This window comes from Borostomias antarcticus, assembly GCF_949987555.1.
Source record: "Borostomias antarcticus genome assembly, chromosome: 3".
Lineage (NCBI taxonomy): Eukaryota > Metazoa > Chordata > Actinopteri > Stomiiformes > Stomiidae > Borostomias > Borostomias antarcticus.
Window position 1 is genome coordinate 12,043,667 of NC_140236.1, and position 12,220 is coordinate 12,055,886.

Here is a 12,220-nt window from a genome sequence, read left to right on the forward strand (position 1 = left end):
TGACTGCAGCATGCGCAGTTGGCAGCTGGGTGGGTGTTCTTCTGTGTGTGTGTGTGTGTGTGTGTGTGTGATGGGAGGAGCAGGTCGCCAGATTGGTCCAGATGCAGGCCTCAGGGGACTCAGCTGCCCTCTCACTGACTACATCCTCACACCCTCCTTCCAGATAGTGTCTGTGTGTGTGTGTGCGTGTGCATGCGCGGGCATCCATTGTACACTAGTTTGTAGATGTATGTGTCGACAGCTCGCACGAACGCAGGACGTTAGGAAAGTGGAAAGCTGCCGTCAGTAACCAGTCAGAGAACCAATCAGGCTCCCCGCACAGCCCACTCCTGTATCTGCATGGGCCAATCATCAGGGAACTGTCGAAGCATAATGCCAAACCTTTGTGGGCAGCCAAACTTCCAAAGAAGTTCCCCGTTGACTGTGTCAAAAGCCTTTGACAGGTCGATAAAGGCTATGAAGAGGTCCTGATGTTGCTCCCTCCACTTTTCCTGGAGCTGCTGTGCTGTGAACACCATGTCCACCATGTCCTCACCATGGTGGACATGGAGGACATGAACACCATGTCCTCACTACCCCTGTTCCTCCTGAGCCCACACTGTGACTCGGACAACAGCTCGTCTGTGAGGTTTTTCACCAGCCTGTGTAGCATGACTCTGGCCAGGACTTTGCCAGTAACAGTCAGGAGTGAAATACCACGGCTGTTGCCACAGAGGGACTTGTCCCCTTATATATGGAGATGATGTTAGCATCACTCCATTGCTGAGGGATGGTCTCATTCTTCCATACGTGTGTGATAAACAGGAAAAGGGCACAGGTGCAGAGGTAGCCTCTCTGTTTTAAGATCTCTACAGGGATGCTGTCAGGGCCCAGACACACACACACACACACACACACACACACACACTCATACAGTATTTGCATTCAAACATCCATTCAAACAGCCTTCATATCACCATTTTGTCTTCTTGCGTGACTGAAAAGCACAACACAACAGATTCTCTCTTCAACATGGAGAGGCGGTTCCCTGGTGTTGTTAATTCCTCCTGACTGGAGGCCTGGACAGGCCAGCTCATTAAATATAGACCAGGATTACACTTCAGTACTGACGTATATTCTACTTCCATAGCATGCAATCTATAACACACACGCACTCAAACACACACACACACACACACACACACACAGACACATACTGTACACTCACACGCAAATAAAATAAATTAAAAAAACAATGATTTATTCAACACTGTTGTTCCCTGGTCAGTGCTCAATCTCAAAGCTCCGGACGTGCTGATACACGACTCTAGATGAGTGTTTTAATGTCACGTTTCATCTACCGTTTTCTAAAATGTCACAACTCACATTAAACCGGAATGTGTACAAAACGGAGAAATGCAAATTACGTGCGAGAGGATACGCGTCCACACCTCAGGGCATGACTGGCTAATGAAAGAAAACCATGGGACGTCTCTGCACAGCAAGAAGAGAGACGACTGAAACGTCTCCACTCTAGACTCTCTGCAGGGCATGTCATCGTGGTACAGAGCAGCACTTGTCTCTTGTACATGACAAATGAACAGCCTGTGGTTTACAGTGGAACCTTCTAAGGATACACACCAAACACAGGTTGATGTGGTGGCTCACATGAGGAGAGACAATAAAGGAAAGCCAGGGTGTGTGTGTGTGTGTGTGTGTGTACAGTAGTGTTAACAGTGATTTCTGTGATAAAAGGCCATCAACGCCGTCATCCTCCACTGTCACTCACATTCGCCCGAGACATCACTCACCGAAACCAGACGCTGCGACCTCTGTCACACCCAGCTTAGCTCGCGTGCACACACACACACACACAACCAGATTTGAAACCAGATGGGTCTTCTCTGCTTCATTATTCTCAGCCTGGAAAGATGTGTGTGTGAGTGAGTGTGTGTGTGTGTGTGTGTGTGTGTGTGTGTGTGTGTGTGTGTGTGTGTGTGTGTGTGTGTGTGTGTGTGTGTGCGCGCGGGTGGGTGCGTGTACATGTGTGTGTGTTTCTGAGAAAGAAAAGACGAGCAGAAGAAGAAGAAGAAAAGAGAGTTCACCTGTAGAACAATGAATAGTTCCACAGCAAAGCTCCATAGCCTTTAACACGATATGGAGCAACATTTGATATGAAAACCCTATGATTAATTCATTATGTATATATTTTCCTGTGAAGGAGACCTCTTCTTGTAAAAGTTTCTATAGATAGTGTGATTTGACATGATAGCCATGCACAAACTTGACCCGCATGTTGTTTTTCACATTAGCAGAGAGCTCATCTCTACAGAGGAGTACTAGTAGAAGCACTATATCCTTCTGAAACTTCTGGCCCTCTAATGTCCTTCTGGAACCTCTGGCCCTCAAATGTCCTTCTAGAACCTCTGAAACCTATGACACTGTAATGTCCTTCTAGAACCTCTGGAACCTCTGGAACCTCCGGCCCTCTTGTCCTTCTGGAACCATCCTATTATCAGGCTCAGCATCAACACACATCAAGCTGGTTTTAGTGGAAACTCTCTAGAACATTTCTGGACGACAAAAACTATGACAATCTAATCATTGTGTATAGATGGTCAAAATGCTGGGCCATCACTGTGGTCTTTATACATGTATGTCCCTTCGCAATCAAGCAGAGTGGAAAGAAAGAGAGAGAAAGAGAGAGAGAGAGAGAGAGAGAGAGAGAGAGAGAGAGAGAGAGAGAGAAGAAAGTTGGGGATTAAAAAGCTTTGGCAGATGGACTGCTGTGTGTGTGACGTGCAGAGATGGCTATCATTAGCCAGCATTCACCCGTATCTAGTCGAGTTAATGGCTCACAGGTGTGTGTGTGTGTGTGTGTGTATGTGTGTGTGTGTGTGTGTGTGTGTGTGAGAGAGAGAGAGAGAGAGAGAGAGAGAGAGAGAGAGAGTCAGACAGAGACTGCAGGGGGCAGTAACAGTCACAGATGAAGGGAGGAAAATTTAATTCAGTTCCACATTAAAAAAAAAAAGCTGTAGTACATTGACCCTGGCTGTTTTGGGTAGGATTCACACCTTTGCAATGGTCACTTAGCTCCAAATGAGTTAGAACACAGAATGCACTTGAGGAACCCTCTTTGGGGCCCCCCAAACATGTCGTCGAGTATTTTTGCTGAAAATACCACTCAGAATAAGCGTTCTAGCATGGCTCTATAACCCTCTGTTGACCACGAGATCAGATTGAGTGGATTGAGTGCTTTTTCATATGCAAATGAGCTCACCTAAGAGCAAGTCGGCAGGCTAGAGAACGAGGGCTGTTGACAGCGCTATGCCACCTCAAATATACTGTAGCTGGCTAGCCTGGACCATCCACACTCGATGCCACTGTGACAATGTCATTGTCCTCTCTCTGACTAAACGATAGCATTAGTGCCTATGTTATTATCTCCACAGTTGCATGTTACCTCTAGCTACATTCGCTAGCTAGACACCACTAGGCTATATGACACCATTCGACTACAAACAATAAAAGCTAGATTCTGTAGGCAGAGTGGAATCCAATGATGTCCAATTCTTAACATTTGATCATTTTTAATGACCGCTCGATGAACTAGAAGTCTACCAATTTCATTCCGCTTACTCTAACATATGATGAGATGACCATCCGGGTTAAGGCAAAAGGGGAGATTGTTCGTGTTAGCTAGCTAGTGTTAGAACGATATGCAAACAAACACACAGCATAATTACTAACATTTCTACATAATTTCCACAGACAGTTGGTATCGCTTGATCATTCAGAAAGAGTTTATCTGAAAATCCCAGGTTGGAACAGCAATCGGGCAAAAAACTGCCAGTGTTTTGCCAATTTCAGAACATTGCAATCAAAAATAAAATGTATCCACTCGGCTCTGCTGTCCTTTGAGCTTGGGAGATGATCTGTGCTGCTTAGTACATGCAAGAACAGAGCATTTTCCGTGTGAAGACGTATGTTAGCTAGCGGGGCCCCGAACGTGACGTAGAGTGACATGGGAGATTTGAACGGCTTGCAGGGACTGACTTTTTTCTAGGCCTGCCCCCCGACTAAAGATTTTCCTGCTCGACTAGAAGTCCTCATTTCAAGGAACTAGTCGACTAGTCGTTCCTTTATTATGATGATGATTATTATTATTATACATGTAACCTTACCATACACACGGAGCGAGCGGCAGCAGCCGCCTCAGCAAAGGGGTAGATTAATTCTCAATGTGTCGGCATTCGGCAACACAGCAAGGAGACTGAACAACATTTTATTACTCATTTATTTAAACAGTCATATAGCCTACAACAAACTGTAACACGGAAAACAAAACTAGCCCACACACATTTCATTTTTCACAACAGCTGAGCGATCAGTGAAGAAATAAAAAATAAAGGGGATGAGAACTCAATTTTCTGAGGTCAGAATGCAAACGAAAATGTAGCTGGCTTACTATACGCACATTTCTTAATAAGAGGCCGAACGAATGAGAACGATGAAAAGAATTAGGCCTACGTTGGCTTCTCGCCAGGCCCGGCCTGTGCATTTCTGCCGCTCTAGGCGAAAAGCAATTATGCCGCTCTCTATTAGCAGCAACCAGCAACAATACACAAACACCAATATGCCATACATATACCTTATAGGTGCTCGGTGTCAACAATATTAGCTTCAGTATGCATGACGCAATATGCGGGATCCATACAAATAACACCAATGTCTGCATAATAAATATAACCTGGTTACAAATTATTTACAGCAGACATAACAGCACATCTTTTTTCCAAATAATCCAATTTCAGCTCCTCAAGCTAAATACCAGTGCAAACCTCTCCTATGTGCGTAAAACAAACACATATGCACACACACACGAAATGTGCGCATTTGCGCAAGCACATTATATCAGCAGATTCTCCAACTAAATAATAAAAGTGTAAATCTCAGTCCTATACCACTTTATCATGTACGTAAAACACACACACGCATGAATGTGTGCATTTGCGTGAGCAGTTTAAACGACTAGAGAGCAAATGAAGATTAGCTTCATATTTATTATTAGCCTACCATTCAGAAGCGGCACAACGTGCCTTCATCGCAACGAAGGTCAATTGCATCCTCGACTTCGATTCTCTGTGCCAGTTCGTGTTCTATGGAGAGCGTTGCAAGTCCATTTCAGTCTGTCCTTTATCATTGTACTACGAAGGTAGTTTTTTATTAGTTTCAACTTTGAGAAACTGCATTCTCCAGAAGCCGGAGTCAACTCCTCAAAAAGTTGCTTGTGAACTTGACGGTAGATCTGGTCCTGGAGGCAGGCTAACGTTAGCATCTGCTCTCGTCATGGTGCTGCTAGTGCTACAGCTAGCATGCTGTTTCTTCTTGTGGACAAATGCCTGTAGTTGGTAATTTGGCAATCTCCTGACATTGTGGGCTTGACGGTAGATTTGAAGGTGGCCTGTCTGCCCCGATGCTGCTAAAGCTAGCACCTGCTGCTCCTTCTGGAGCAACGGAGGTAGTTGTGCTAATGTTACTAGTGCTAGCAGTCTCTTGGTTCGGTGGTGGATTTGAAGAAGGTGCGTCATCCTTGCTACTCCCAGTGGGATCAATATATTTAAACAACGAACCCCTCTGTTTTTGGAGTGCTTGGTCCTCCAATAGTCTCTTTTTTTGTAGTCGCTGCCAGATAATTTTGCTCGTTTGGACAACATGCTTACATTTTCCCTCAGTCATGGCTCGTGAGAGCTGGGGGCAGGGGGGGAGGCGGCGGCAGGTGCAGACACATTCCTCAGCCATGAGGAATGTGTCAATCACGGAGGCTCAACCATTGAGCCAGGGTTTTTTTTCTTTCTGCGACTAAGCGACTAATGAAAACTTGCTCGACTAGGACTCTTCTCGTCGACTAACGTTAAGTCGACTATTGGGGGGCAGCCCTACTTTTTTCTAATGTTTTCATTTCGGCTGACTGGGTTGTTTCACTTCATACTTTGTGTGTTAGTAGGACCATCAGAGACTCAAATGTACATGCAAAAGCAGTGAAAAAGTTAGTTTTGCAAGCGTGGACCCATACATAGGTCTAGACCCATGGACTTAAACTCTGTGACTGAAGGAAGGACCTCAGGTTTTAGAGTCTGTTGTAAGGTATTCCATGTATAAGGAGCATCATGGAAAAAAACAGCCCTTCCAAGTTCAGAATGCACTCGAAGAACCCTGAGAACAAGCCGATAATTACATCGGGTCTGGTAGGTGCCAAGGCTCCAGTCCAACATAGACGAGATGTAAGGTGGAAGTTAACCAATAATGGCTTTGGAAATAAACAAATTCCAGTGATAGCTATGCATTAGAGAAAGAGATGGCCAGCCCACTTTATGATAAAGAACACAGTGGTGAGTGTCATACTGTATCACCCGTAATAAATCTTAGTAGTAATCTTAAATAGTACACATTCCCAGAGTCCAAGGGTTTCAAAGTTGTCACGGAAGCATGTCTATAGATAGTGTAACCATAGTCTAATACTGATAGAAAAACAGCTTGAACAATTATTTTTCTACTGAACATAGGAAAGCTAGAACGGTTTCCGTACAGGAAGTCAATTTTCTGCCGCAGCTTAGAGGCTAGATTATCTATATGAAACTTGAGTTTATCATCCAACCAAAAACCAAGATATTTGTACTCTGTGATTCTCTCAATATGCAGGCCATTAGCAGTTGAAAGGTGGAGTCTATCATAATCAATAGTCCTAGCTCTAGAGAACAACATAAACTTAGATTTGCTAGGATTTAGGCAAAGACTGTGTCAGCAGCCTTCTACCTTAACAACAAGGAAGCCAAACGTGAGCTCCGAGTGCACGTCGATGGAACACTCCTGCCATGCTGCGCCGAACCAACCTATCTCGGCGTGACATTGGACAGGTTGCTCACATTCCACCGACACCTCGAGTCACTGTGCAAGAAGTTAACAGCTCGTATGGCGTTGATGAGGCGACTGGTTCGATCAGGTGCAAAAACACTGCGTACGGCAGCCCTAGCCCTGGTCTACTCCACCAGTGAATATTGCGCACCGTTTTGGTGTCGCAGCGCTCACACCCGCCTCATTGACCCGCCTATCAACGAAGCCTTGCACATCGTGACAGGATTCCTGCGTTCCACTCCTGTGGGCAACCTTCCCATCCTCGCAGGCATCCATCCCGCTGGCCTCCGCCGCACAGGAACCACAGCATGTCTCGCCTGCCGGGCCGTGGAGCTTAACCACATGCTCCACGACAGGCTCACTGCAACAGCGGAGCCTCCCCGGCGTCTCAAGTCGAGACACCCTTTTGTGCCTGCCGCACGGGATCTCCTGCAGCAATGCAGAGATCTTAACATCAGCGAGGCAGGATGGGCAGACCACACCTGGCATGCGGAGTGGGAGGCAAACACCTCCAGACTCAGTGATTTCATCCCGGCCGCCGGTCCCTCCCCTCCCGGGATGGACCTACCCAGACCGGCGTGGGTGAGGCTTAATCGCCTCCGGACCGGCGTCGGACGCTTCCGCTCATCGATGCACAGATGGGGCTTGGTACCCTGTGCGGCGTGCGAGTGTGGTGCTGAGGAACAAACCGCAGACCCCGTCATCCAGGACTGTCTGATAAATCGGACACCCAACAGAATGCATGGCCTGATTGTTGTGGATGACAAAACGGTGACATGGCTCCTGGAGGTGTGCCCGGACATATAGCCTGGGTGACCCTTCACCCAGGCTTGGGGTGGTAAAAGGATAGCCCCTCGGCCCCGAGCCTGGGGGGGAGAGGATATAACATCTAACCCACACGAAGAAGAAGAAGTAGACAACTGTATCATCAGCATATAAATGAACATGACAGCCAGTTAGTGTAGAGACAATATCATTAATATACAGTAGATGGTGAAAAGGACAGGACCCAACACCGAACCCTGGGGCACACCTTTAGCTAGAGACAGGAAATCAGATTGAATTTTACCCGATTTTACACACTGACATCTTTATCCAAACCAAGATGCAGTAGCTCGCTTCCTCCACACCACCCTATCCCACCTACACAAGAGCAAGAGGAATGTGCCGGGTTGTTGCTGTCCATTCACTACAGTTCAGCTTTCAACACTATAACCCCACCCAGACTCGACACCAAGCTCAGGGTCCTGGTGCAATACGACACCCTCTCCAGTGAATCCTGGACTTCCTGTCAGACAGATCCCAGGTGGTGAAGGTGGGCAACCGCACCTCATCCCCCCTCACACTCAACATGGGAGCCCCCCAGGGCTGTGTGCTGTCCCCACTAATGTACTCCCTGTGCACGCACAGCTGTACAGGCACCTTCACTCTAGTGTCATCGTCAAGTTTGCTGACGACACAGCAGTGATAGGCCTGATCACCAACAATGATGAGAGGGCCTACCTGGAGGAGGTGAGGCTCCTGACCCAGTGGTGTCAGGAAAACAACCTCCATCTAAACGTCAGCAAGACAAAGAAGATGCTGGTGGACTTTGGGAGGAAACAGGAGAGGAACTTCACCCCTCTAATCATCAACGGGACCCCTGTAGCGAGAGTAGACAGCTTCAAGTACCTTGGGGTCCGGATCACCAAGGAGCTGACATGGTCAACACACATAGACACTGTGGTGAGGAAAGCTCGTCAGAGACTGTAGCACCTCAGACAACAGAGGAAATTCATAGAGTCCCACCAGATGCAACGGAGCTTCTACTCATCCACGACTGAGAGCCTCCTGACTGGGAATATCACCACCTGGTACGAGAACAGCAGCTGTCAGGACCACAAGGCCCTACAGAGAGTGGTGCAGTCAGCTGAACGTACCTTGGGGGGGGGCACTCTCCCTCATCGAGGACATCTACACCAGAAGACCAAGGCCAACCGGATCCTGAAAGACCCAAGCCCCCCAGGAAATGGACTGTTCTCTCTGCTACGGAAGAGATACCGCACTCACATGGGTACAGAGAGCCCTCTTTCCACAAGCCATCCGGCTCCTGAATGACTCTAATGACTCTAACATGCTAGACTAGGCTACCCTATCAGTGTGTGTTGAGTGATAATAAAGTAGCTAGACAAGGCTACCGTATCAGTGGATATTGAATGATAAAGTAGCTAGAGTATGTTGAGTGAGTCAGTATTTGGGTCAGGAAGGGGTCATGAACCACAAGGTCATAGCATCTGGACCAATCAGAGGGATGTCATTTAAATACAGAATAAATAAATAATTGTAGTTTCAGCGGCAAATTCACTTCAGCTGAAGGCCCCTGGGATGCTCTTATTAACCCGGCTGGTTAGGGTTAGATTTTGGGGTAGGGGTAGGGTTACCTTGCGGTCGGGCCAGTTGTACTTGGCGAAGACAGCGTCGTACGTGTCCACCGCCCCATCTGTTACCAGCATGATGGCCTGGCTACACACACTGCCCCTCCCTGTCTGGTTAAACTGGAGGAGAGAGAGAGACAGACAGAGAGAGAGAAAGGCAGAGAGAGAGCAGCATAACATTAAAAGTGAGGTCCATTTATATTATTACATTAGATTATTATATATTACTTCCACCTTAGAGAAACTATAGTGGTTGCTGATGTGTTGTGACATCAGCCTAAAGAGGTAATGACCTACCATGACCCGCCCTCACACACACACAGACACACACAAGCACGCACACACACACACACACACATACCCTCATACACACAGGTGTGTGGGTGTGTACAGTATGTGTGTCTGTGTGTGTGTGTGTGTGTGTTAACTCACATCACTGAGCAGGTTGAAGGCCTCAGTCAGAGCAGCATCCAGCATTCCAATGCCTTTAGCAAACAGCTTATCAAGGTGCTCCCGGAAATGCTAGAGAGAGAGAGAGAGAGGTAGAGAGTGAGAGAGAGAGAGAGGAAGAGAGGAAGAGAGGGAGAGAGAGAAAGAAAGAGAGAGAGACTTTTGATTTTCTTTATTGAGACATTCTTACAAAATGCAAAACATCAAACAATTTTAAACCACACAGTAATACCCTTAAAACAAACCTGTGTGTGCATGTGGGTGCGTGTGCGTGTGTGTGTGTGTGCGTGTGTGTGAGTGTGTGTGTGTGCCATAAGGAAAGTCTCCCAAGGTCCCAGCAGGACTCTTCTTTAGTCCAGACGGTCTCTAGACAAAGTCAGTCTGTTGTCAGCCAGTCACAGGCCCGGTCTCTAGAGTGGCCAGCCAGTCAGTTCATGTTCCATACAGAAGGTCAGATACCTGAGATGGCTGGCAGGAGAACACAGCAACCATGGGTAGATTTACTGCTGCATCAAACTTTACATCTCTCTCTCCCTTCACCTCTCTCCTCTCTCTCTCTCTCTCTCTCTCTCTCCCTTCACCTCTCTCCTCTCTCTCTCTCTCCCTTCACCTCTCTCTCCTCTCTCTCTCTCTCTCTGTCTCTCTCTCTCTTATTCTCTTTATAATGCAAAACCATCTGTTAGTGAGGACTGAAATTGTTTCAAACATGAAAGGTGTGTGTGTGTGTGTGTCCGTGTGTGTGTGTGTGTGTGTGTGTGCGTGCGTGTTCAATCCTCTCTTAGCATACAGACAGCTACAGCAATTTCCACTCAAGTCTCTCTCCCTCCCTCACTCTATTCTTCATGTCTCCCTCCGCCCTCTCTCTCTCCTACCCTCCCTCCCTCCCTCCCCCTCCCTCTCTCTCTCTTTCTCTCCTCTCTCTCTCCTACCCTCCCTCCCCCCCTCTCTCTCCTCTCTCTCTCTAACGTGAAGAAAAGCCAACATGAGCCAGTAGTTTCCCTCAGGCAGAGACGCACAAAGGATGTTATGTTATTGTGGTCGTTTCATGCTGTATTAAAACGAGGCGAACTGATAGGCTGCTTTGAGCCCTGTCGCCTGCACCTAACCAGGGGGTCCGTTCTCACACACCACGGAGCGACTGACAGACGGAGGAGAGAATGAGAGATGGTTAATGAAGAGAGAGAGAGAGAGAGAGACCCAGAGAGGTGGAAGAGGAAGGAGGGAGAGAGGTGGAAGATAGCTGAGGCTTTAGAGGTACATGGTGACAGAGAGAGGGAGGGAGGAGGATATGAGGAGAGGGTTTTTCTAAAAGCTTCCAGGTCTTTGTGGAGGAGAAGGAGAGCACCTGCTACCTCAGACCTAGCTAGCACACACGCACACACACACACACACACGCACGCACAAACGAATCCTCTCCCTCTTCTCATCACCACTGCTCCCCTTATCTATGGGGGGTGGGAAGTGCCACGTTTAGCAGGCATGTTGTGAGTGTGTGTGTGTGCGTGTGTGCGTGTGTGCGTCTATAGACGCACACACGCACACACACACACACACACACACTCACACGCACACCTTATCCTTGCAAAGACATAGTTAGGGAATCAGCCAATCAGATCGCTGGGATTTGCATATATCTTTAGCAAAGATAAGGTGTGCGTGTGAGTGTGTGTGTGTGTGTGTGTGCGTGAGTGCGTCTATGTGGAACTTAGTGCAAAATTAGACGCACACACACACACACAGACGCACACACACGTTCATTCATTTGTTCGTTTACTCCAGTGTGTGGAATGTGCCACGTTTCGTTAATTGCGTTGAGCGTGTGTGTGTGTGCGTGTGTGTGTGTGTGTGTGCTAAGCTAGTTAGCAAGATGGCTGCGCGTGACGTACTGACGTAATCGGCCGCGCTGCGTGCGACGTCATTTGCGTGCGTTCCAGCTGGACACAACCCGTTATAGTATACCTCCATAATCCGTGTATGGTTCGTTCTTTGGTTTTTCTGTTTCAAAACGAAATTGGAAAAACAAAAAAACGAGTGAATTTTCGTTTTTCCGTTTTGGTTTTAAAACGAAAAAAAGAGAAAAACCAAACCGAGAAAAACCGAGATGATTTGGTTTGGTTTTTCAAAACGGAAAAACGAAAAATCAGAAAAACTAACGCTGTGTGGTTTGTTTTGGTTTGCGTTCGGTGTACGTTCGGCGCATATACAGGCTGCTGCCGAGTGGGCTTCATCTGCCTGTCATCCATGGACTGACTATGAAACGTGCCTAACCCCCGAGTCGCTCTGGCTCCTTCCGACCGTAACACATCTAGAAATCACCAGGGGGGTGGTTATTCTACCTACGGCTCTGGGAACAAAGGGTGCTGTTCCTAAATAAACTAGGTTGATGCAAACTTTTGGCTTCTTCTTCAGTCCATTTTGAGGCAGCATTCCAGGGTGCTGAACCGATCGACACATGCGTAGCC

At 47.4% G+C, this 12,220-nt stretch overlaps 1 protein-coding gene across 1 annotated transcript in view; it reads right to left on the reverse strand.

Annotated features, from left to right (window-relative positions):
- Positions 1–12,220, reverse strand: part of cacna2d3a (calcium channel, voltage-dependent, alpha 2/delta subunit 3a) — a gene marked incomplete at both ends in the record, with an annotated part of 255,462 nt that overhangs the window by 124,826 nt on the left and 118,416 nt on the right. Inside the window, 2 exons of the mRNA XM_084436018.1 lie at positions 9,315–9,428; positions 9,741–9,830. Coding sequence (XP_084292144.1) covers positions 9,315–9,428; positions 9,741–9,830 — 204 coding nt within the window. The remainder of the gene's footprint in view (positions 1–9,314; positions 9,429–9,740; positions 9,831–12,220) is intronic.